This window comes from Stigmatopora argus, chromosome 9 (genome assembly GCF_051989625.1).
Source record: "Stigmatopora argus isolate UIUO_Sarg chromosome 9, RoL_Sarg_1.0, whole genome shotgun sequence".
In the NCBI taxonomy this organism is placed as follows: Eukaryota; Metazoa; Chordata; class Actinopteri; order Syngnathiformes; family Syngnathidae; genus Stigmatopora; species Stigmatopora argus.
This window is the reverse complement of record NC_135395.1, coordinates 8,592,558-8,611,834: the sequence shown is the minus strand read 5'-3', so window position 1 is coordinate 8,611,834 and position 19,277 is coordinate 8,592,558. Positions and strand designations below refer to the sequence as shown.

The following is a 19,277-nucleotide window of genomic DNA, read 5'->3' as shown; positions in this document are numbered from 1 at the left end:
TCTACTCTTGGGCAGCGATGTACTGTATTAAGAATGTATGTTATTTTTTACACCATAGTTTTGTATATTTTCACCTCATTGTCCACCCATAACTGCTTTATTTTAAAGATATTTGTTTTGAGTGTTTTGCATCTTCAGCAATATGACAATTACAGCTCTTTACATAGAGAACAGTGTTACGGAATATTTAGATGGTTATTATTTTAGAATGTCGTCATGTCAGACATTGCAATAAATGTTAAGCCCCAAAAAAAAAGAAAAATATGGATTGGCGACCAGTCTTGGGTGTAGTCCGCCTTTTGCCTGGTCAGATTTGATAAGCTCAAGCACCCTGTGATTGGGATAAGCGGAGTTGACAATGATTTATTCCTTGTGACTTCCACCCAATTTTCTATGAACCATGAAGAGAACAAAGAGTGTGTTGTCTAAGCCTTTGAAACAACAAAACGAACTAGAAAATCATGATGACTGGTGCATATGCGATCCTTTTCTCAACAGTAGCCTACTATTTCAAATTATTTCAGTCATCACCCCTTTTAAATGGGGGAAAAGGCGGCCTCTGTTCACTGCGTTTGTGTTTGTGCTTCACAAACGTTTACCATGGCGATTTTTTGGCGTTCCTTGTTTCCTTATATGGCGATGAGGGTCGCGGGGCCACGCCCCCTAGGCGGGCACATTAAGGAGCGACGTTTACTTCCTTATTTGGAAGTGAGTTCAACTAAAACTCGCAAAGAGGAAGGGGACACGAGGGGGCAGACAAAGAGAGAACAGGGCTGGAAAATGGCCAAACGAACGCCCTCGCCCTTTTCGAAACACCTCCTGGCGTTTAGCCGGGGTTAATATACAGCGCCTGACTTGTTAAAGTGGGGGGAAAAAGACAAAACAATCACGTTAAAGGGGGAAAGTCATCGTTAAACGGCGGCCATCTTGCAAGGGGCAAGCAGTTTGCATCTGACAACAATGTAAAAAAAGACATGATGCAGTTCTATGTTTTTTTTTAAATTTGATTTAATTTAATCTAACAAAAAACAAGCCATCATTTTTTTAATGACTAAACAGCATTACATCATAAAATATGATTCGGCCCTAAAAAATCACAGTGCCTGACACAATGTTATTACTTTTTACATATACAAAAACCACATCGGTCATAAAAATGTAAATTTTACGAGCAAATATTGTCAGTCACACAACATTTTTTTAATAAAACCTGTTCAATTATTTGGGGGTTTACGCGCTCGTGCCCGTCAGTCACGCTTTCGGGGACGCGCACGTCGACGCGCTCACGCCGCGTCGCGACAGCAAGGCTCCTTCTTCATCATCATCGTCATCGTCAACACCCATCAGTGCTCCATTCAATTTCTACCGAACGCAGACCATCTCCGAACTATAGCAATGGTAAGTTTAACGACGCATTTCACCACATTTAACATATTTTGTCTCATAGCTTTATAACTAAACAACATTTTGCTGGGGTTCCGTTCCATTCACCGCCACGTTTTGAAAAGAAAGATCAAAGATGTCGTTTTTGGCATAGCAAATGTAGCCGGTCCCATTAGTAGCCACAATAGCCAACTGAATGCTGAGTCGTTGTGAGAAAAAAAAACCGTGTGTTTTAAATCGTCTTAATTCTCCACATTTCTTTCGTCTTTGACGTGGAAATGAAAGACTTTCATTTGGGGACTTTGTTGAAAGCTTCACAGTCCGACGTGAGTGGCGCAATTTCGTCCATTCCCGTCATTCTTCCCACATAAAAGCCATTTTTTGTGGGTCTACGCGCACGGAGTTCCTCGTCGCCTCGTCGGCGTCTGCGGGAATTGAAGCATCCTGTTCATGGTTGTCATGGCTGTGCTGCCTCTTTGTGTTATTTTAGCCGCGGGGCTCGGCGTCTACTCGCTTTCGTGACGGCTTGGCAGGTGCAGAGCAAGCTAACGGTATTGTTAGCGTGCTAAGCTAACGCCGTGACATCTTTACGGGTGGGCGAGTGGTGATTTTTCCCCCCCCACTTTTCCCTGCTTAATCACTTGTTTGACGCCAACTCGAACTTCTCACAAGTCGCGACCTCCTAATAAAATAATATAAAGAATTCCGGAGGAATGTGAGTCTCCCATTCATTTTGTTTGTAAATAGACGCTACTTCTCTTTTTGTGACGGATGTCCGTTGTTACTCACGTGTGCTGCATTCAGGGCCCCACCCTGTATTTGGTGCAAAAGAGCAGTCATGCTGGAGTGGTGTGGCAACAAATCGCCATTTAACTTGCCAGCTAAACCTGAATTTGAAGACGTTCTCCCCGGTAGCTGTTACAATTTCAAAGTGAATTTTGGAAGCTACCGCTGCGTCTGGGTCCTCATTGCACATCTTGTAGGACATGTAGGAAAAGATACTATACATCACAGCCACATAATTTATTGCTGTGCGATATGGGGTAAAAGTCTTAGCACAAAATCAATGAAAATTACTCAGCTTTATTTATAAAAAAAAATAAATAAACCCCCAAAATACTGTCTATCTCCCTCCGTTCTTGTCAGGCCTCGGGCGTGAAAGTGACAGATGAAGTGATCGCAGTGTTCAACGACATGAAGGTGCGCAAGGCGCAGGCCAACGAGGGCGAGAAGCGCCGGAGGAAGAAGGCCATCCTCTTCTGCCTGAGCAAGGACCTGAAGAACATCGTTCTGGACGACGGCAAGGAGATCCTGCTGGGCGATCTGGGCGAAACCGTGCACGACCCCTTCCAGCACTTTGTCAGCATGCTGCCTAGCGACGATTGCCGCTACGCCCTCTACGACGCCACCTACGAGACCAAAGAGACCAAGAAGGAGGACCTGGTCTTCATCTTCTGGTCGGTAACGTGGCGGGCGCACGGCGCGACCGTTCCCTCTCTAACCGTGTTTAACCTCGCGTTCCGACAGGGCTCCCGACAGCGCCCCCCTCAAGAGCAAGATGATCTACGCCAGCTCAAAAGATGCCATCAAGAAAAAGTTCCAAGGTGGGTCACCTCACCGGCATCCACTTTGGAACGTGAGACGTAGAATGTTGGCCAGCTGTCCTATCAGACGTCTTTGGTTCCTGTTTTTTTTATTTCAACACAACCACATTGCCTTGTGTGTGTTCCAAATAGGGTGGTCGAAATTATCAATATTACAATGTTGTCTTTTTTTCTGTGTCCGTCAGGTATCAAGCACGAGTGGCAGGTGAATGGCTTGGAAGACCTGAAAGATCGGAACACCTTGGCAGAAAAATTGGGGGGTAGTTCAGTAATCAGCCTGGAGGGGTCCCCTATATAAATATTGCCGCCATTTCCTGCCCCCTCGACTTCCCCCCTCTTCTCTGGCTTTGTGGGAGGCCTTTCAGACACAGTTCTGACTTGTCTGAGGTGTTAATTAAAACGCACTTAGGCCCTTTTGGCCCCTCTCTTGTATTTTTCCGGGGTCGGCCAAAACGACCCTTGCTTCGTACAACTAGGGATATCCTTTTGGGAGAGGCCAAATTGGCTCTTGCTTCCTACATCATTTGTTAATTCTTGCATTATGTCGTATTAGTACGACTAATCGGACTCAAGACGTCCTTCGTTAGCCAATTTGTTTACCGTGAGTGAGTAATGCATGCAAGACAATTGAAAATAGACACCCATTAAAAATCAAAAGCATTAGATAGATTAGATACAATTACACTGGATAGTTTTGAAGTTGCAGCACTAATTGTCACATTTAACATTTATGGGAGGTCAGTTGATATTACATCACTGCATATTGATTATAAAATAAAACTGCACATGTTGTTAGGCCTTTTTCCCCCATATTTCACAAAGCTATTCCCAAGTGTAATATTGCATATGTCAAGAGTATGTGATCAGTTTAAGATTAAAAAAATGCTTACACGTGCCTGAGATGTGTAATTAAGTAGCTGTATGTACATTCCTTTTTAACAAGCTGTTTTGGAAATTCTAAAAAACAGGGAAACTAAGTCTGAGTCAGTAGTTTAGTGCTTTCTTTTAATTTAGAAATGAACGACATTACAAAACAGCCACAATTCAATACTCGCGTTAATGTCGCTTTGCATTGATAAATTCACGTCAACATATACTTTACAATAAATTACAGGAGGAAATGGAAAAACAACCTCTGACGGCCTGATATTTCCTGTATATGTATGTATATATGTATACTGCGCATTATATATATATATATATATATATATATATATATATATATATATATATATATATATATATATATATATATATATATATATATATATAGCGCATTATATATACAAGGTTAGAAGAAATTGTAAACACATGTCCCACTATATATTTTACAATTTTAACCAGGCCCCTAATAACCTTAAGGGACACAGGAAATATTTGACAAAAAAAAAATCACAAATGTAAAAAGTGTGATCAATTTCACTAATGCAATCCGTAAAACACAACAATTCTTGGCTACCTAGGTGAGATCGGGTCGATGGTGTGATTTAAAAAAATGTATATATATACTTTGTGGTAATTTGCTAAAACCGTGAAGTTATTGCAAGTAACTGAGAGCCATTTTGCGTCGGTGGACGTGAGGTGAGCTATGTTCTCCCCTAAATTACTCGTGATTTGTATTCTCGCCAGATTTATTCAAGAAAAAATAGTTAAATGGTTTTCTACGTGGCAAATTATATTGAATGTAAACTATACATATTTTCAAGAATGCAATTTGCTCACTATGACGTAGGTACGCCACCGAGGCAAAATGGCCGACAAGTGACAACAACCGACCCCGTTGACTCGCATGGCGCGTCACGACATCTAGCTTAGTTGCGGATATCTATGAACCGCAACTCTTAAGAAGCCGCTAGCTAGGAGCCACTAGCACATGCCAGCTAACGGAAAGAAAAGCCGGCATGTTGTCTCAATTAAAAGGGAAAGTTGGCTCGGTTCTGTTGCCGGGAGATGAGTTTGCAATGGACTCCCTGTCAACCGGCGACACCATCTCCCTCTCGGCTCCTTCGAAGCCCAACAAGATGGTTTGCGGACCCGGTCTACGACGTAGCGGCGACCGCCTGCTGGTCTACAGAGGTGGACTTCTGAGGCACAAAGAGCCTAACATGTTCTGGATCGACGCCCATCAGAAAAGGGTGACAAGTTTACATTTTTTAACCCCCGCCCCTGTAAGGAAATGTTAGAGTTGACCACGCTGTTGTATAGTGATGTCATCAATATGCGTCAGAGTAGTTTTGTTTTTAAATGAATTTCTAGTATCTTGTATAGCGCGTATCTTGGCTAGTGGAAGAACACAATTTTATTTTATAACTGCTTGGCTGCCATTGACGGAGAGACACCCTATTCGTTTGAACCTGCCTTTTTTTAGTACGTGGCCGCTAAAGGAGAAACGGTTATCGGCATCGTGACGTCCAGGTCCGGCGACGTGTTCAAGGTGGACATGGGCGGCAGCGAACTGGCATCTTTGTCCTATCTGGCCTTCGAAGGCGCCACCAAGAGGAACCGACCCAACGTGCAAGTGAGTCCTTTGCAGCGCTGGCCTGGCCCGTACACCCGTCTGAGCTCTTATTACACCATACAGGTGGGCGACCTGCTCTTCGCACAATTGCTCGTGGCCAATAAGGACATGGAGGCGGAGCTGGTGTGCGTGGACAGCGCTGGACGAGCCAACGGGATGGGAGTGTTTGGAACTGGCGGTCTTCTCTTCAGGGTATCGCTGGGCCTGGTTAGGCGGTACGTGGGCAACGGCTCCAGGTCTTCTCACTTTGTTTTCACCAAGGGGTTCTGCTCCACTTGCAGGTTGTTGGCTCCCCAGAGTGATTTACGGGCAGAGCTGGAACAGCTCTTCCCCTGCGAGATGGTGGTGGGGATGAACGGTCGCCTGTGGGTCAAGTCCTCCAGCGTTCAGCGGACGCTGATCCTCGCCAACCTGCTAGAGAGCTGCGAGAACATGACGACCGTGCAGAGGCGCCAACTTTTGGCCAAGATGGCACAAGGACGTTTCTAGGTATGGTGGGGAGGCTGACAGCAGATGGAAGATAACTTGAAAGGATTATTATTAAATATATTTTTAAACGTTTTTTGGTTAAATAAAAAGCAACTTTTGGCTGAACCCTAAATTGTCCCAAGGCATGTATGAATGGTTCATCTTTGTGCCCTGCGATTGGCTGGTGTAGGCGCAGGCACCCCGTGACGCTTGTGAGGATAAGTGGGCCAGAAAATGTTTTTATTCATTTAATAATCCATTGTGTTTGAACTGAGATTAAAAACATTGTCATGTTCATATTGGTAAGACTTGGACATCCATTGGGTTAAATTGACACACTTCAACTGTGAATTTTTCCAGCAACATTTATTTTCAAACAGTTTTAAGAAAAATATACTTTTTTTTGTTCTTTACAACATTTTGTCTTAGTGCTACAGTAGTTGAGTGCCTTCTGTAAAAAGACAGCAGCAAAGCATTTTGGGTAACAGCACCTACCCAAAGCCACGACAGCTTAACGCCACATCACACATGACAACGTGAGCAAATCAGAACGCGCAATTACAATCAAGCACGCCAGAGCTGCGGCCATTTTGTCTAGGCCCTCTGGTCACATAATGTGCTTTTGGATGCCGGGCGTGAATTCTTTAGCGTTGGGGTTCAGGGCACTCATCATGTTTGTCTGCACGTAGAAAAGAAAACAAGGAAAAGCAGGGTTAAGTGTCGCCCTTTGTTGGGTGGGAGGCAAAGTTGCACACTAATTTATGGAGGCCAGAGGTAGTTTTGTGCTTAGAAGAAAAATCAGGGTGGCTTCCACTACTAGATGATGCTAGACAGTCATTAATACATAAATTGTACATACATTTAATGATTATTAAGAATTTAAATACCTATTAAGTACTAAAAAAAGTTAATCATTCTTTCCTTGGAAATCCATCAGAGAAAGCTTGAAGTATTTTGCTTCGCACTTACCACAGCTCGCAGATTGATCTGGAGGGCGTGGCCATCCGGCAGGTCTCTGGATGGAATGAACCATTCCTGTTCCTCCTCTTCCAACATCTCCTGGAAGCAGCGCTCCATGAAGTACTCCTCCCACAGCTCCTCCACCACCTGCGGCCATAGAACGTCAGCACATGGCACCATTTGGGTGAGCCCCGCGCCGCCGCTCGCACCTGCAGATTGAACTCCTCCTCGTGCTCCATCCACAAGTACTCCGCGAACGGGTCGGACTCCGACGGGCCGCTCGGACTCGCGTCTTCGGTGAGGATCACGTGACTTGGCCTGGGGTCTTTCATGATGCTGTAAATGTACACACCCCTGCACTTGAGTAGACAAAATGACAAAGTGCTGTAATTTAAAAAAATGTTTTTTTTGTTTTAAGTATCACTGCACAAATAGAAAAAAACAGGTTTGGGTAGATTTGTTCTAATTGGGGGAAAAAAAAGACATTTGGCTTTGCAGTCGGGAGTGCTTCTAAATAATACAAGTGACTTTTTTAATGGTGTAATCGGCAAATCTTAAAAATCAGGTGACTTGGACTCATGTAAAAATGTGATCGAGAGATTCCTAGTGTCATGTACTAAACATTTCCCCTTTCATTTTCATCCGTTTCTAAAGATTTCAAAGCCCCTTTATCGAATAGCAAATGAAGGGGAATATTTATAAATATCTTCAGAGCTGACTTCTGCTGCCCATTATTGTCCTTTGTAAGCGTCGTGTCGTCATCTGCGGAAGTAGGTCAAGAAATACGTTTACCAGGGAAGCTGGCAAGAACAAAAAGTCCCTAAAAACATGTCGAAACACATGGGGGGGGGGGGGACATTGACTAAACTAGTGTAATATTTGTATTTCTTTCCAGCGGTGTCACAATGGTGAGAAGCAAAGAAGGGCTAATTGCTAATTGTTAGCAGCGCAATAGTCGTCGGCGTGTAAATTCATCGCGCCAATATTAAAATGATTCACATCGATCAAAAAACGCGAACATTTAACGTCGGTGCCACGCGCTTACCTAGAAACGACTTCAACGAGGTTTCTGTCTTTATTCTTGTGCTGTCAGCCTCTGACTGTAATGGCTTCCAACTCCTATTTGTTTACTTGACGACGTAACGCCGAGCCCGTTTGGGATTGGTTTAAATGGCAAAAAAGGGAGGCGGGGGCGAACGAACGGCCAATCAGAACGAGAGCAGAGGCAGGTTGTTTATCAAAACAACTGCGCACGAAAGTGGGGGCATTAAAGTAGGTTAAAGACATTCAGGATGAACGCGAAAAGATACATGCATGAATGACCTCGAGCAGGTTAGCTACAGCTGCTAAGTCCACATAATATTACTTATACGTACTTACCATTTCTACATAGAGAAAGCGAGAGGGGGCTAGATGTTAAACAAGCTCTGTGAGCTAAGCGCGACAACTGTCACCACTTGTCTGCCATCATGTGTCGGTGCCATTCGATAAATCAATGGAGCGTGTATCCAAACAATCACAAACATTCAATGCTAAAAAGAGAGCATAGAAATACACTACTCCACATTACAGTTCCAAGAACCATACAAAAGAATATACAAATATAACAATTTGAAATATGCAACTTATTTATATAGATCAATTTAAAAAACAACAATACTACTACACGTGGGATAAATACTTATCACATAAGGGACTTAAATTTCACATAAAATTCGATTGCTCGAGATATTGAAATATACAACGACATTTTACTATTCATACTATGTACAGTAGCAGCTTTATTATTTAGTATGATAATTATTAGCTAACTATATCCCATTTCCGTACTAGCAAATAAAAACAAGAGCCCACCCCCAAACGCACCTCATTCGACGCCGTCCACCTTCGTTTCCCGCCTCGACGTAAAGAGGGCCAATCATAATGCAGCATGGCCATTGTTGCCGAGAAAACTAGTGGGATTCTCCATGAAAGCTCTCTCGCGAGACTTGCGTAGTCGCCATCGGCTAATTCGTTCGTAGTTCTTGAACAAGCGAGACAAGCAAGACAAGCGAGACAAAAGGCAGGTAGGCAAAATGAACGTTAACCTCTCCAACTTCATCCGCTTTATATTATCCAGCGTCACTTATCTGTTCGCATTATGTTTATTCGAGTACGTTGACGCCACTATCCGTCCACGGTAGTTTTTGTGGCCAACGCGTTTTCCGACGAGCTAAAGCTAACTTTAGCCCCGTCGACGGTCACTATCAATGCATTTGTTTCTTCCTAGTCGATCATTTGGACCCATTAGTGACTACTTTCCCCCTTTAAACGAAGACGGGTAAAATGCACCATTAGTGTGTTTGTTCGGCGACGTTTTATGAGCACGTCTGCTTAATATTAGCCTAGCAGCCCGGCTGCTAGCGCGTCTGCTCTCGCATATTCCAGCCAACATGTCGTTGGACTCGAAGCTACTGTGCGTTGACTTGAAGTGGATTCAGCGTGGTTGGAGTAATTGCTCCTTTTCCATCAGTTGATTATTGACGCAGAAGACATTCTTGCTGGGTCTCTGAACACGTGACTCCCTTTCCATTTCGAGCTCCCTGCTTTGCGTCGGCAGTGGACGTTGTTATTCCTGTGTCTCTTCTCCTCCTACTCCTCCTCCTCCTCATTGCTTTTGTAGCTACTGTCAACCCGGTTTGGGTGGAGACGAAGACCACAATGTCTGCTTTTTGTGCTTGTCATTGACTGTCTTTCAGGACTGGGCTTGCCTCTTTGCTGCAGGCTCCATTTTGCCTCTTGAACTTGTTCTCGTCCTTTTTGACCCGCGATGGACGGCACTTCCAAGGGCTTCGCGCCGGGACGGGGTCTCCTGGCCGCCGCCGAGACCTTGAACTTCAACATGAAAGACCAGCGGCCCATGCGGCAGATGGGGGGCGGGCTTTCGGGCGGCATCGACGACCAGGATAGCGGCTCTCGCGCGCCCCGCGGAGGTTCCGGTCATCTGGGCAGCACCATGAAGCTTTTCGCCAGCTTGGGACTGTCACCTTCCGATCTCGATGCTCTGGCTCAGATCCCCGAAGAAGACATCAGCGTGGAGACGCTCCCGCAGATCCTCATGCAGCTGAAGAACCACAAGGCGGGGCGAGGGCCCGTCTCCACCGCAGCCTCCGACCGCTCCTACAGGGGCGGCAGCTGGGACGACGGGGGGCCCATGGGCGGCAGCTCCTCTTTCGGCCAGTCGGACTTTGGCTTGGGCTCCATGCGGGACTCCCAAATGGGCCGTGGGATGGGCTTGAATTTTGCCGCCGACGTGGGCAACCGAGAAATGGCAGTGGCTGAACTTTCGCAGCGCGATTCCTACGGCGGTCCGTTGTCCACCTTCTCGACGCGCCGGAAGGGCTCCCCGTCGCAAGGAAAAGTCCAAGACTTCTTGGGTGCCCCGCCCCCCAGGTTCCCGCACGTGTGCTCTCTTTGTGACTTTGATGTGCATTCCATCATGGTGAGTAAGCCACGCCTCCCGCCGCCGCTTCAGTCGTGCGGGAGCTCTCCATTTTGTCTTGTGCTCAGCTCGTTCTCCTTGATTTTCTTTGGAGCACGTAACCGTAAAGGCCAGCTCTTACTCGCCCGAGTGCCGCTCTCGCACGGCAGGGAGCATTGTCGCGCGGTTGCCGTGGCGACTTTGTTGCTTATTTTTTTGCGTGCGTGTATATAGGAGTGGACCCAACACACGAACGGACTCCGACATGCCGAGAACAGACGCGTGCTGCTCAACATGTGAGTAGCGAGCACGGACAAGCGAATGCTATGCCTGTTTTTGTTTTTTTTTGTTTTTTACGTGCGCTGCCCCTTTGGTAGGTACCCAGAATGGGATCCGAGTGGGGTTCCCAGCAGAAGGTAGGTTAGCGCCGGGCACCTTTCCACGACGTCGGCACCTTCTGACCTGGCCTCCGCTCTAGCGGAATCATGGAGTCCACCAACATGTCGGCGGGGCTGCTGGGACCCGCCCCCCAAGGTCTCGGCCCTTCCTCCAGGAGGCCGTCCGCTTGGGGTGAGATGGACTCTCGTCAGCTCCCTTACAAACGTAAGTAATTTTCCTTCAAAATCCATACAACTTTTTTCCCCCTGATTTTGTGACCGAAGAAAAAAAATGTGAGTGTTGGGGTTTTTCACTCAACATTTTTTTTCCTTTTTTATGAGACAATTAGAACAAAAGTCAGCGTAAGCTCAAAACAAGTTTAACTTGTACCTAAGAGTTAGCCCATGGGGTTTATAGGCCTGGCGGCCCGGCGGGCACTTCTTGTCCCGACCCCTTTTTCAGGCTACAACATATCTTTAAGAAAAATTATAAATCTTTTACAGATTTGAATCACGTCTGCTTATACATTAGAAAACGCATTGGCAACATCTGATGGTTTATGTGAACAAAGTACATTGTATTTTTGGCAAGGCTTGGTGAGCTTTATTGGAAATCGCTTTAATTGTTGTTTGATTGGATTAACACGTGCCCGTGTGATGTGTGTGACGATTGTTCAACAGGACCTTCGGGATCAGGAATGGGTCTTGGCATGTCGGGACAGAACCGCTCGGGACCAAGCATGGTCAGTCTTTTTATTCATTTTTATTTCAAGTCTTTGCATTTGTTTATGGTCCCTCTTTTGAATTTCCTGGAACTGCCATTTTTTAACAATGTTTAAATGGAAAGAAAAGGACCCGCATGATTATGCTACTGTGCACCACAGGCTAAAGGCTGTATGCACTGTCAGGCACCATTAAGCCTTCCATTAAGTTAACCAGTCCCGAGTTTCAAAAAATGAGGACAAGGAAGATCTTCGAGGAGGATTTGCTAAACCCTCCTTTTGCACTGATTGCTCTAGTGAATTTGAAGTTGACAATGATGACTATATCATAGGGGCCGTTCAAAGCGGCTGCTTGTTGCAGTAGCTCCCTAAACCCTCCCTCGCATTCTGTGTTTGTACAGCTTTTTTATCCTTTATTTTTACATTTTATTGTCTCTTTAAGATTTTACTTGTTACTCTACTTTATATATTATATTCCATACTTTAATGTTTTAAAACTTTACTTTCAAGACTCTACTCCAAGACTCAAGTTGTGCGAGAGGCAGTCTTTGATCTATTAGTTTAGTTTATCTTTGCAAATTCTGGACATTATATTTTTGACCCACTCAGCCATGCCTCCGCTGTTTTACACAAAGGATCCGCTGTTAGCGCTACCCAACACCTGGATTCCCCCGGACCCGGACCTCCCCGCGGAGTTAAAGAGGAAGACAAGAGGATGCAGAGCTGGACGAAAATGTCAGGAGAGAAAGGTGGGGGACTGGCGGTTTTTATTATTAGTAGATGGTGCAGCCCCGGGCATATTACTGTGAAGGAGCAACTTTGCACTCGAGATATCGAGCTAGTAGCTGTTAGCATCAGGCCGTTTTAAATCCCCCGGGAGTTCTCGCATGTTATCGTAATAACTGCGTATATACCTCCTTCGGCTGATGCGGCAGTCGCTCGCGAGCTGCTTCACGCTACTGTGTCCCGGCTGCAGACGTCACATCCCCAGTCTCTCCTTCTTATCTCTGGTGATTTTAACCATGCTCCCCTGGCTTCTAGTCTCCCCACCTTCACTCAGTATGTGAAGTGCCACACCAGGGACACAAAGGAGGCATAGAGCTCAGTCCCCCTGCCCCCACTGGGCCGCTCAGACCACAACCTGGTCCATCTGATCCCCACCTACATCCCTATGGTGAGGAAAATAAAACCTACCACGAGGATCATACAAAGATGGACCGAGGAGTCCAGCATGGTACTGAGGGACTGTTTTGAGACCCCTGACTGGGAGGTGCTGTGCAATTCACATGGGAAAGACATTGACAGCTTGACCCACTGCATCACAGATTATATTAACTTCTGTGTTGAGAACATTGTACCCTCCAAGAAGGTCAGTTGTTTCTCCAACGGTAAGCCGTGGGTCACCAGGGATCTCCTGAACAAGAAGAAGAGGGCTTTTAGGTCTGGGGAGACAGAGTCTGAAAATGGTCCAGAAGGAGCTGAAGAGAGAGATAAGGAAGAGAAAGACCATCTACAGGAGGAAGCTAGAGAACAAACTCCAGAGAGGCAACACCAAAGAGGTCTGGAGGAGCTTGAGGACCTTTTGGAGTGTGCAGGACACTGCTGAGGACTTTTTACGACACTGTGGTGGCATCTACAGTGTTTTATGCAGTGGTCTGTTGGGGATGCGGGAGCACGGAGGGGGACAGGAACAGGCTGAATAAGCTGGTCAGGAGGGCCAGCTCTGTTCTGGGCTGTCCTTTGGACTCTGTGGAGGAAGTGGGAGAGCGGAGGATGCTGACCAGGATGATGTCCATCATGGACAGCCCCTCCCACCCCCTGCATGAGTCTGTGGAGTCCCCCCGAAGCTCTTTTAGCAATAGACTGCGGCACCCTCATTGCAGGAAGGAGTGCTTCCGCAGATCCTTCCTCCCATCAGCTGTCAGGCTCTTTAATGAAAAAAATGGCTGAGTGTTAAGACCTACCGTATGCATGCATGTACATCTGTGTGTATATATATATATATATATATATTTCAGCAACACACTTATTTATATATTTATTCATGTATATATTTATTAACTTATTACCTATCAATTTATGATTTACTGTGACAATGAATTTTCCCTAATACGGGAGGAATAAAGTTATCCAATCGAATCCAATCCATTTTCCACAGCTAAGAAGCAGAGTGGTGGTGGTCAAATACGACAGAAAGCCGCTCAGCAACAAGACTTTGTTTGCCTTTACTGAACCTTTCGGCCGTCTGCAGGAGCATCTGGTCCTCAAGCACAAGGTACTTTGTCTAGCCGATGTAGCTACACAAACTGCGGGTGCGCCAAAACTTGCCTGGTTGAATTTCCCCCCCAAAACAATAAAAAAAGGTATTACCATGTGCAAGATGTTGGACACATTCGTGGCGCACTTTTACATGAGCGTTTTAGAATTCCTGCAATAATAGTGTTACACACGGGGGTGGCCTAAAGGAATTTGCGTACCTAGGCCAGCCTCACTTGAACGTGGCGTCTTGCTCGCAGGCTTTTCTGGAGATGCAGACGCACGAAGAGGCCTTGGACATGGTCAACTACTACCAGCAGAATCCAGCTATGCTCTACGGGAAGTTCATCACCTTCTACCTGTCCGAGGGGCTCATGGTCATCCAGGTAAAGTCGTCGCCGGCCGGCCCGCCGGCACCCGACGCCCAAGTCCGACCGTCCGTCTCTGGCCCCGCAGAAAGACGAAAGGACAACGGATCGTAATTCCTGGGATGGCAAAAACCAGGCTCGCAAAAGCAAGGTGGTTTTCTTCTCCAACCTCCCCAGAGAGGTCAACAACAAGAAGGAGCTGCTGAGTATCGCCGAACGCTTCGGCACGGTGGAGAAACACCTCTTCTTGACCGATCAGGTGAAGCCGTTGGTTAAATAGCCGCTATCCCCGTAGTCCGTGCTATTGACATTAATGGACGTCCAGTCGCATGGATTCCCTTAGCTGTGAATTGAAAGGATTTTTGTAGTGATTGGACGTGTACTGCTGGCAATTTTTTAAATTTTCATGGATACATAAAAAAATGGTAATGCGAAAATGTCATTTGTGGCCAAACTCCATGCAGGCTACATAATGTTTCGGAGCGTCTCCTCGCAGATTGCTTTCGCCACTTGACCTACGCTCTTCTTCCAGGCTTTCATTCAAATGGGAACCTGCGAGGATGCCGAGATGATGGTCAAGTACTACATGGCCAACCCGCTCACGATCAGGGGTCGGAGCATCCGCCTCAACATCAGCCTCAAGTACAAGACGCTCTAGTGAGTCCACGCCGCGCCTCGTGGCCTCGGGGCGGAGTCTCACCTGCCCTTCTGGCTTTGCCGCCCGCTCAGCATCGACCTCAAGCAGAAGGAAGCGGGCGGAGGTAGCGCACGAAAGACCGGAGAAAAAAGGAGGCGCTCTCGCTCCGGGAGCCGAGACGAGAGTGCCCTCAAATCGGGGTCGGAGAATGGCGAGGAAGTAGCCGGCGTGGTGGAAGAGGAGCAAGAGGAACGGGAGGAGGAGGAAGCGGAGGAGGAGGAGGAGCCAATGGCTGAAGCCGAGGCGGACGGAGAAGAACATCCCAGCCACGCACCGACGGAGATAGAGGAGACGGAAGGACAGGAAGAGGACGAGGATGTCGTTCTGAAGAAGGTGATGTGTCCGCCTGCTTTTTGTAGCGTTGTTTCTTCAAGGGGTGGCAAAAAATGGCTTCGTTTTGAGTGAAAAATAGTTCCGCGTAATAAATTGAACCATCTTGCGTTGTTTCCCTCGCTGGACTTTTTCTTTTTGTTCGGGGGAAGAAATCTTACTTCACTTCTTCACAGGCTCCCGATGACGACGAGGCCAAGGACCAAACGGCCCCCGACGAGTTGGAAGCGGCTGACGGCGCCGAGGAGGTAGAGTTCTTTTGACCGGAAGGGCAGGTGGGCCACAGTGCGTGCGCTAAGTCTTCCGTCGTGATCAGGATCAAGACTTTCTGGAGAACATGGAGGACTTTGTGACGCTGGACGAACTGGCCGACGAGGAGAAAGAAGCGGAAGAGCAAGGACGCTCCGACAAGATCGGTAAGCCGCCGAGTTCGCCTCCGTCCCGCTGTGCCGTCGCCCCCCCCCCCTTCTCACTCTCTCTTCTCCTCTGCAGACCCGTCCAGGAAGGGGGTACGCCTCGGCGTCGCGCGCGGCGGGTAACGTCTACCGGAACCCGCCGGACGGAAGTCATTGCCGGCCTTTCTTCCCATCAGGGGCTGCGCGTGGTGAATATCCTGGGCTTCAGACGAGGCTACAAATATATGGACGAGCTTCTGGGGCTAGCCACGCCCTTCGGCAAGCTGGTCAAGCACCTGATCCTAGACTGGAGGCCCGAGGTAGCGTCATCGACGGCACGCGGCGAGCTCCCGCGGCGACGACACTCGCGCTGATGCACCCGCTCGTTTCCCGCCAGGCCTTCTTTCAGTTCTCCACCGAAGAGGAAGCTCGGGCCATGGCCAAGTTCTACAACGGCAACGTGGTGGCCTCCGTATGCGGGCGCCCGGTCAGGGTCACCCACTCGCTGACCTACCCCATCATCCAGGTGAGACTGCCCTCCACCGGTGTTGCGCTTGCGAAAAAGCCTCCTCGTCGAGGCGGTCATTCTCACTTGTCGGCCATTTTACGTCAGTGCCATTCGAGGAAAATGGTTTTTCGGGAGGCGTATTGATTTTGCTTCATCTCCTGTTGCGTAGATGGGTGACTTCTTGGTCATTTTGGGTCACTGGTTTATTTTTGGGCATTTTCATGATGAAAAAGCTATGCTTATAGCCCCCAATATAAACATAGATAGGACATATAGAACTCAATGCTGAACCAATCTGTCAACGACTTTTCTGCCATTTGGCATCAGTGCCATTTATGATCAATAGCATATCATTAGAAATAGCTATAGGTTAATCAATTTTGATTTTTCATTCATATCAGAGTTGCTGACGTACTGTTTGAAAATCAAGATTTGCCTTAGGTTCGCCTTGGACTCCGACTTTTTACATCTAGTTCTACGTGCATGTAACATCCACGGTCACGCTGACCACGCGGCCGGCTTTCTGTCGTCGTAGTCCGGTTCCAGCAAGGTGGTGTACGTGGGGCAGCTGCCCAACAAATACGAAGACCAGGACATCCTCAAACTGGCCGAGCCCTTCGGCAAAGTCAAAAAGTACTTCCTGAACCGCCTCAAGCGAGAGGTAGGCGCCGCGTCGGAGGCCCGGCTGCCCACCGCGTCGCTCGCTGGCACGCTCTCTTTTGCGCCCGCAGTGTTTCCTGGAGATGGAGAAGGCGGATGCGGCGGAAGAAATGGCTCAATCTTACAAAGCCAACCAAGCCAGACTCAACAATCGACGTCTTCTCATCTACGTCAGCAGGAAGTACACGCAGCTCAAGTACGGGTAGGTCCTGACGCCAATTCAACACCTTTGGGTGCTTTTTTTCGTCAAAAATTGATGACCACGAATGAAAGTGCCGAAAGAGTTAATAACAAATATTAGTTTTTTGTTTTTCCAATCATGGCGTATCGAAAATACAATTGAGTGATGGGAATAGCAATACAGTAATCCCTCGATTATTGCAAAATCACTACTTTGCGATTTCCCCCCGCTATTAATTATTTTAAAAAAAAATTAAGTTGAGAAAAATGTGAAAATCCACGCTAAAATACTTTCCACGGGGATTGATAAAGTAACGTTTGGCATTACTCCTTGGCCTAATGAACCCCAACGTCGTTCTCGATCTTCAGCCACAGATGCCCCAACACGACCAAGAAGGGTTCAACCAGCAGTTCGCCTTCAAAGTCCTCCAAGCCCGCAGAAGAACCCCCGGCCAAGAAAATCAAGGAGGAAAAGCAAAAAGAAGCGGAAGAGGCGGAGCCCCGGGAGGAAGAAGAGGAGAACCGTCAGGAGGAAGAGCAAGAAATAGAGCCCAAAGGTGTCAAGCAAGAGGAGGAAGCTGAGGAGGATGAGATGCTTCAAGAGGAGGAGGAAGAGGAAGAAAATAAACCCCAAGAGAAAGAGGAGTTGACGGAAAGTCCGGAGGAAGAGGACGAACCGCCGGGCGAGGGTCAAAAGACGTTTGCGGAAACTCCGGGGGAGAGTCTCGCCGATCGGGAAACGGAGCAGAACGCCGCCGGCCTGAACGTGAGTTTTCTTCTCGGTTTGTTGTGGCAGTGTCTGGCCGGGTGTCTCACGGACTTTTGTCGCCGTGCAGCGGACAGACGAGGAAGAGGAGTTGGAGGATATGGAGCTGGAGGAGGAGGACAAGGACAAGGAGGAAGAGGAGCAGCCGGAGAAGGAGGAGCCGGAGCTCCCGGCAGAGACGTTGCCCCCCGCCAACTTAAGCTCCTTGGAAAGCAAAAGCAGCACGGCGTCTCTGCCGCTGCCGCCCTTCCAACCCGACGCGCCCATCGGTGAGCAAGCGAGCGAGGTGGAATGAGCCACCCCCAACTGAAGCTTATTCTGCCCCCCCTGTAGGTGTGGAGCACATCAAAATGGGTTTCTACTGTCGCGTCTGTCTCCTCTTTTACTCCAATGAAGACATGGCCAAGAAGACGCACTGTAGCAGCCAGTCGCATTACGACAAACTCCAGGTGAGTACTGTCAACCTTTGGCTGAGCCTTTGTCACCGCCATCACCGCCGCCGCATTTATTGTTTCAGAAACATCTGGAGAAGGAAGAGAGCAATGTGGAGAAAAAGCGAGCCAAAAAGACAAGTCTCTGAATTCCCACCAAATCGTTTTTTTTGTTCGTCCTTCAGTAGATGCTGATCTTTATGATGAGAGCTTCTTGGGTTAGCCACTCTCTCATCCTGTTCATTTCCGCGGTTTGTGTGGACGCGTCAGCATGCTTCTCCTTTTAACAAATAAATGTTTTACAAACTTCAAGTAAGGTTGTCAAGAGTATGGAAGCATCGAGCCATACGGAAACATCGCGTTGGAAAAGTGAGCGTCAGACCACATCATTGGGTTCCTACTAGCATCCCCTGAAACACTGTGTCAAGATACCATATTTGATGGCAAATTATTACGTCAGTTCTTTTGTTTTACATGACCACAGGTCACCAGAAATAAGATTTTGTTGTTGTTGTTGTTTCGGTCGCTATGTTTTGGTTTTATTTCATTTTCACTTTGCACTGCTCTTGAATGTTATTGACAGCACGAGACCAATTGAAATGACTTAGACGTCTTGGTGATCAACTAGTCGGTGGGACGGTACATCTCCACAGAGCCAGAGGAAGAACAAATGGCTTGTAGTCCATTCCATTTGAAGTGGGAGGGACGGCAACATAACCTCTAAGCTCAAATGGGAGACTGGACGTTTTGTACTCACCACATGATTGGATGTCAATGGTACTAAAAAGAGAAATAAAAAACTGTTTCTAATGGGGTATAAATGAGTATTCTGGATATTCAACCTCCGACTCAAAGGGTCGTGAAAATAACTCCTTGTGATTGAAATACATTTGGCTCGCACGTTCCCCGACGCAAAATGTCAGCCAGTCACTTAAGTTGCCGCATTTAGACATCTAGCCTTATGCAATATCTAGGACTGCCAGCTCTTCTTCCTGTCGAGGTCCCTGAGCTGCGTCTTTGGTGAGTACTTAGCGCCCTCAACAGGCCAGGAGTACGAACGAGCACGCTTAGTTACAGTGCCGTTGACGTCGCTGGACGTCCGATCGATTCGACCTTGGAAGGGACGCATGAACAAACGTTCATGCATGCGTTGAAGGACATAATGCCCTGACGACGAAAGCCCCAGTCTGACAC

At 47.3% G+C, this 19,277-nt stretch overlaps 4 protein-coding genes across 8 annotated transcripts; 3 read left to right on the top strand and 1 right to left on the bottom strand.

Moving 5' to 3' along the window:
* The first annotated feature begins 1,229 nt into the window (after nt 1-1,229).
* On the top strand, nt 1,230-3,405 carry LOC144082841 (cofilin-2-like). Its single transcript, XM_077610286.1, has 4 exons — nt 1,230-1,398; nt 2,530-2,840; nt 2,911-2,987; nt 3,173-3,405. Exons 1-4 carry the CDS (start codon nt 1,396-1,398, stop codon nt 3,283-3,285), a joined length of 504 nt encoding a protein of 167 aa, XP_077466412.1. The 5' UTR covers nt 1,230-1,395; the 3' UTR covers nt 3,286-3,405.
* Nucleotides 3,406-4,787: 1,382 nt separating this feature from the next.
* exosc3 (exosome component 3) lies at nt 4,788-6,106 on the top strand. Its single transcript, XM_077610308.1, has 4 exons — nt 4,788-5,122; nt 5,356-5,505; nt 5,569-5,720; nt 5,787-6,106. Exons 1-4 carry the CDS (start codon nt 4,889-4,891, stop codon nt 5,992-5,994), a joined length of 744 nt encoding a protein of 247 aa, XP_077466434.1. The 5' UTR covers nt 4,788-4,888; the 3' UTR covers nt 5,995-6,106.
* Nucleotides 6,107-6,320: 214 nt separating this feature from the next.
* LOC144082856 (polyadenylate-binding protein-interacting protein 2-like) lies at nt 6,321-8,133 on the bottom strand. 3 transcript variants are annotated; one of them, XM_077610309.1, is made up of 4 exons: nt 7,979-8,133; nt 7,143-7,292; nt 6,943-7,080; nt 6,321-6,652 (listed from the first exon to the last, which is right to left on the bottom strand). In XM_077610309.1, the coding sequence occupies exons 2-4, from the start codon at nt 7,263-7,265 to the stop codon at nt 6,581-6,583; spliced, it is 333 nt and encodes a 110-aa protein (XP_077466435.1). In that variant the 5' UTR covers nt 7,266-7,292; nt 7,979-8,133; the 3' UTR covers nt 6,321-6,580. The 3 variants fall into 3 exon arrangements, with proteins under 3 accessions (XP_077466435.1, XP_077466437.1, XP_077466436.1); XM_077610311.1 differs by having other exon boundaries at nt 7,143-7,269; nt 7,979-8,089; XM_077610310.1 differs by having other exon boundaries at nt 7,143-7,287; nt 7,979-8,076.
* A 769-nt stretch (nt 8,134-8,902) lies between these two features.
* Nucleotides 8,903-18,395, top strand: matr3l1.2 (matrin 3-like 1.2). 3 transcript variants are annotated; one of them, XM_077609461.1, is made up of 23 exons: nt 8,903-8,999; nt 9,672-10,414; nt 10,628-10,689; nt 10,771-10,809; nt 10,872-10,996; nt 11,452-11,513; nt 12,128-12,241; nt 13,651-13,767; nt 14,009-14,134; nt 14,205-14,375; nt 14,649-14,773; nt 14,846-15,146; nt 15,320-15,391; nt 15,460-15,559; nt 15,636-15,652; nt 15,736-15,858; nt 15,936-16,064; nt 16,582-16,707; nt 16,778-16,908; nt 17,256-17,652; nt 17,723-17,921; nt 17,986-18,101; nt 18,170-18,395. In XM_077609461.1, exons 2-23 carry the CDS (start codon nt 9,743-9,745, stop codon nt 18,230-18,232), a joined length of 3,387 nt encoding a protein of 1,128 aa, XP_077465587.1. In that variant the 5' UTR covers nt 8,903-8,999; nt 9,672-9,742; the 3' UTR covers nt 18,233-18,395. The 3 variants fall into 3 exon arrangements, with proteins under 3 accessions (XP_077465587.1, XP_077465589.1, XP_077465588.1); XM_077609462.1 differs by having other exon boundaries at nt 8,932-8,995; XM_077609463.1 differs by lacking the exon at nt 12,128-12,241 and having other exon boundaries at nt 8,904-8,999.
* The last annotated feature ends 882 nt before the right edge of the window (nt 18,396-19,277 follow it).